The sequence below is a fragment of the Sinocyclocheilus rhinocerous genome, unplaced genomic scaffold (assembly GCF_001515625.1).
Source record: "Sinocyclocheilus rhinocerous isolate Xijiao unplaced genomic scaffold, SAMN03320098_v1.1 scaffold3418, whole genome shotgun sequence".
Lineage (NCBI taxonomy): Eukaryota > Metazoa > Chordata > Actinopteri > Cypriniformes > Cyprinidae > Sinocyclocheilus > Sinocyclocheilus rhinocerous.
In genome coordinates, this window is record NW_015623453.1 from 34,106 (window position 1) to 36,841 (window position 2,736).

At 41.3% G+C, this 2,736-nt stretch overlaps 1 protein-coding gene across 1 annotated transcript in view; it reads right to left on the reverse strand.

Moving 5' to 3' along the window:
- LOC107743903 (AP-1 complex subunit mu-2-like) overlaps positions 1-1,331 on the reverse strand; it is a 6,849-nt gene extending 5,518 nt beyond the window's left edge. Inside the window, exons 1-2 of the mRNA XM_016557389.1 lie at positions 1,014-1,331; positions 423-579 (exon numbers count right to left, since the gene is read on the reverse strand). Of these exons, the coding sequence (XP_016412875.1) occupies positions 423-579; positions 1,014-1,055 (199 nt within the window). The 5' untranslated portion in view covers positions 1,056-1,331. The remainder of the gene's footprint in view (positions 1-422; positions 580-1,013) is intronic.
- Between the last annotated feature and the right edge of the window lie 1,405 nt (positions 1,332-2,736).

A 2,736-nucleotide genomic window follows, 5' to 3' on the forward strand; every position in this document is an offset into this window, starting at 1 on the left:
ATAAATCGAAATGGAATCGAGATCGCGATTCAACAGAAGCTGATTGTCATGCGTATCTTTCAGTGAAGCACGGTTCTGTGATCAGCAGTAAATCTCCATCCGAAGGCCAGAGGGCAAAATGCACATCGCATTCGATTAATCGTGCGGCCCTAGATGAGGGGGTCAAAACAGGACAGAAAATTGCCTATTACTTCTAAATTATAATGTTTATTGATGTAAACATCTTGATAACATTATAAGTGGAGCTCAGAGAACAGTACAAAAAAACAGAGGCAGTTCATGACCCCTTTAACGAACACGTGTTTACCGAACGATACACCGTTAAACGGCTCTCTTGAAGATCGTCATTCAACAGAATCTGCACTGCTTACTCAGAATAACCTTTTACAATCAGATCGTGAAGTTCGTGATGTAAAGGATACAGTACAGATTGCTGTGTTTGATCCACAGGAAGTGGACGTTGCCGTGTGACATCACTGGGCAGACAAGCCCCTCCTCTTCCTGTTGCATTAGCAGGGTGAAGAAGTGGTCGATCTCTGACATGTCAACATCGCCTTTGTAGTTGCGGCATATCAGCACCTGATGGGAGGACATTCGTGTCAAAGTATGACAGACAGGTTTCATTTCATCATTCCATCATCTGTACCGCCACAACCAGACTCTTTTAATGGGGTCATGTGTAATAATACTCTTTCCTGTCTGGAGAGGAAATGACATCTGCTCATGTCCTAAAACACTGTTCACTGTTTCTAAAGTGGTCAGCGGGATTAAAGCAGTTCCAGTAGAAAACACTTTCAAAAGAAGTTTTAGAAATGCTACCATATGACATTATTAAATAATGAACCACTGTTTCTCCATTAAGGACTGTTGTTGTTATTGTCGTGAAGCACACAGCTGTAGAAGTGCTCACAGATTATTACAAACAGCTGCTCGCGGGTGTTTCGCATTTGATTAAATCAGGTGAATTTAATCTAATATCTTCTATGAAGTCGCTCATTAAGAGTCATAATTACCTTCCCCTTCAGATCCAGCACGAACACAGCTGACGCAGACATGCTCTAACGCGTATAAGATCACCGGATCAGTGTTAAACAACAGTTTGCAGTAGGGTTTGTAACTGTGTTTAGCAGAGAGTTATGAACTCATCACGAGCGCCAGTTCCTTTTCCTGCGCGGTGCGCGGTGACGTCACGCAGCGCCAGGTAAACGGTTGCCAGAGATCACGTGACTGCGGAGGCGCCAGTAGAGGGCAACCTCGCGCCACCTCCAGCAGGTGAGACTGTTCCAATGCTTTCAAAACGAGAAGCTTTAGAAGACTTTTACCGGAACCTTGAAACGGCTAAAGCCTATGTAGGCTAATTCTATATTTTATGTAGTAGTAGTAATAATAAATAAATCATTCATTCATTTAGTAGTGCCCTTTCTAAGCCTCTCCTTCAGCCCAAACACACTGACAGAGAAACGCTTGTGAAGGGCAAACAAAGTGTGTGTGTGTGTGTACTTAACCATATTTTGGGGACAAATTTGTATCCAAAAGTGAGCTAAACCTGATAAAATCTCCAAAAACCACACTTTGGGGATGTCCTCATTTGTAAAGCTGGTATAAAATAAAGTCAACTTTTTTTTTTTTTTGTAAAAATGCAGAAAGTTTTCTGTGAGGGTTAGGATTAGTTTATAAAATGTATAACTGTCTGTATATTAACGCAATAGAAATCTATGTAATGCCCCCATTTAGCTGTGTGTGTGTGTAAGTGTACAATAATATTATACTGCGTGTTTGTTAAATGTGTATTTTGTATATCTGGGCCGGGGCACACCTGTAAAGAGCTGTAGTCTCAGTGAGGTTCTCTCCTGGTTAAATAAAGGTAAAATGAACTAAAAAGTGTGTAAATGTGCTTCTGCACAACATTGTGTTTCTGTTAGACTCCAGCTGGCTCTGGGAAGGAGATCTGATCTGATCTGAGCTCCTGAGACTCATTCCAGCTTCAGCTCCTCGAATCTCCAAAACACGGTTTACAGCTTTAACCAGATGACCTGTCCAGGGCTTTATGAATTAGCTGATTAAAAATAACAGCGCTCTAATTTATACAAAACTGGACATATGAAACAACACTAGATCACAAAAAAAAAAAAAATGGAAACATTATTATACTTCATAGAGGCAAAGTCCCGCAAGAAAATCTCAAAGGTACAAATTACAAGAAGATCCAGTGTCTCAAAATCTGCATGGAATTACATCTCAGTTGGTCATTGTCATGACAACACACCAGACACGCCCTCCTGCCGCATCACAGCTGTGGTGTGAGATTTTAACTCCGCCCATCGCGTTGGTACTGACCAATGAGATCATCAGAATGAGAATATTGTAGAGTCCTGAGCTCCTGATTGGACGGCATCGTTATTCACCTGCACACGGAGATCCTCAGCAGAAAACACACGATGACTGTGAATAATCTACTGTTACACACAGATGGAAATTGACTGGTCCTTGAGAGACACTTTAAAAAGCAGAACTGCTGCTGAATTTTAATTCCTTGCCAGATTATGACTATTGATTATGATCTGATTTTCAAATCTAAACTCCCACACCTAAACCTACAACTAACATTACTATATGAGGAATCAGTGGATTAATGTGACAGACCGACACACACACACACACTCTCACACTCATACACACACTCACACACTCATACACACACACACACACACACACACACACACTCACACTCATACA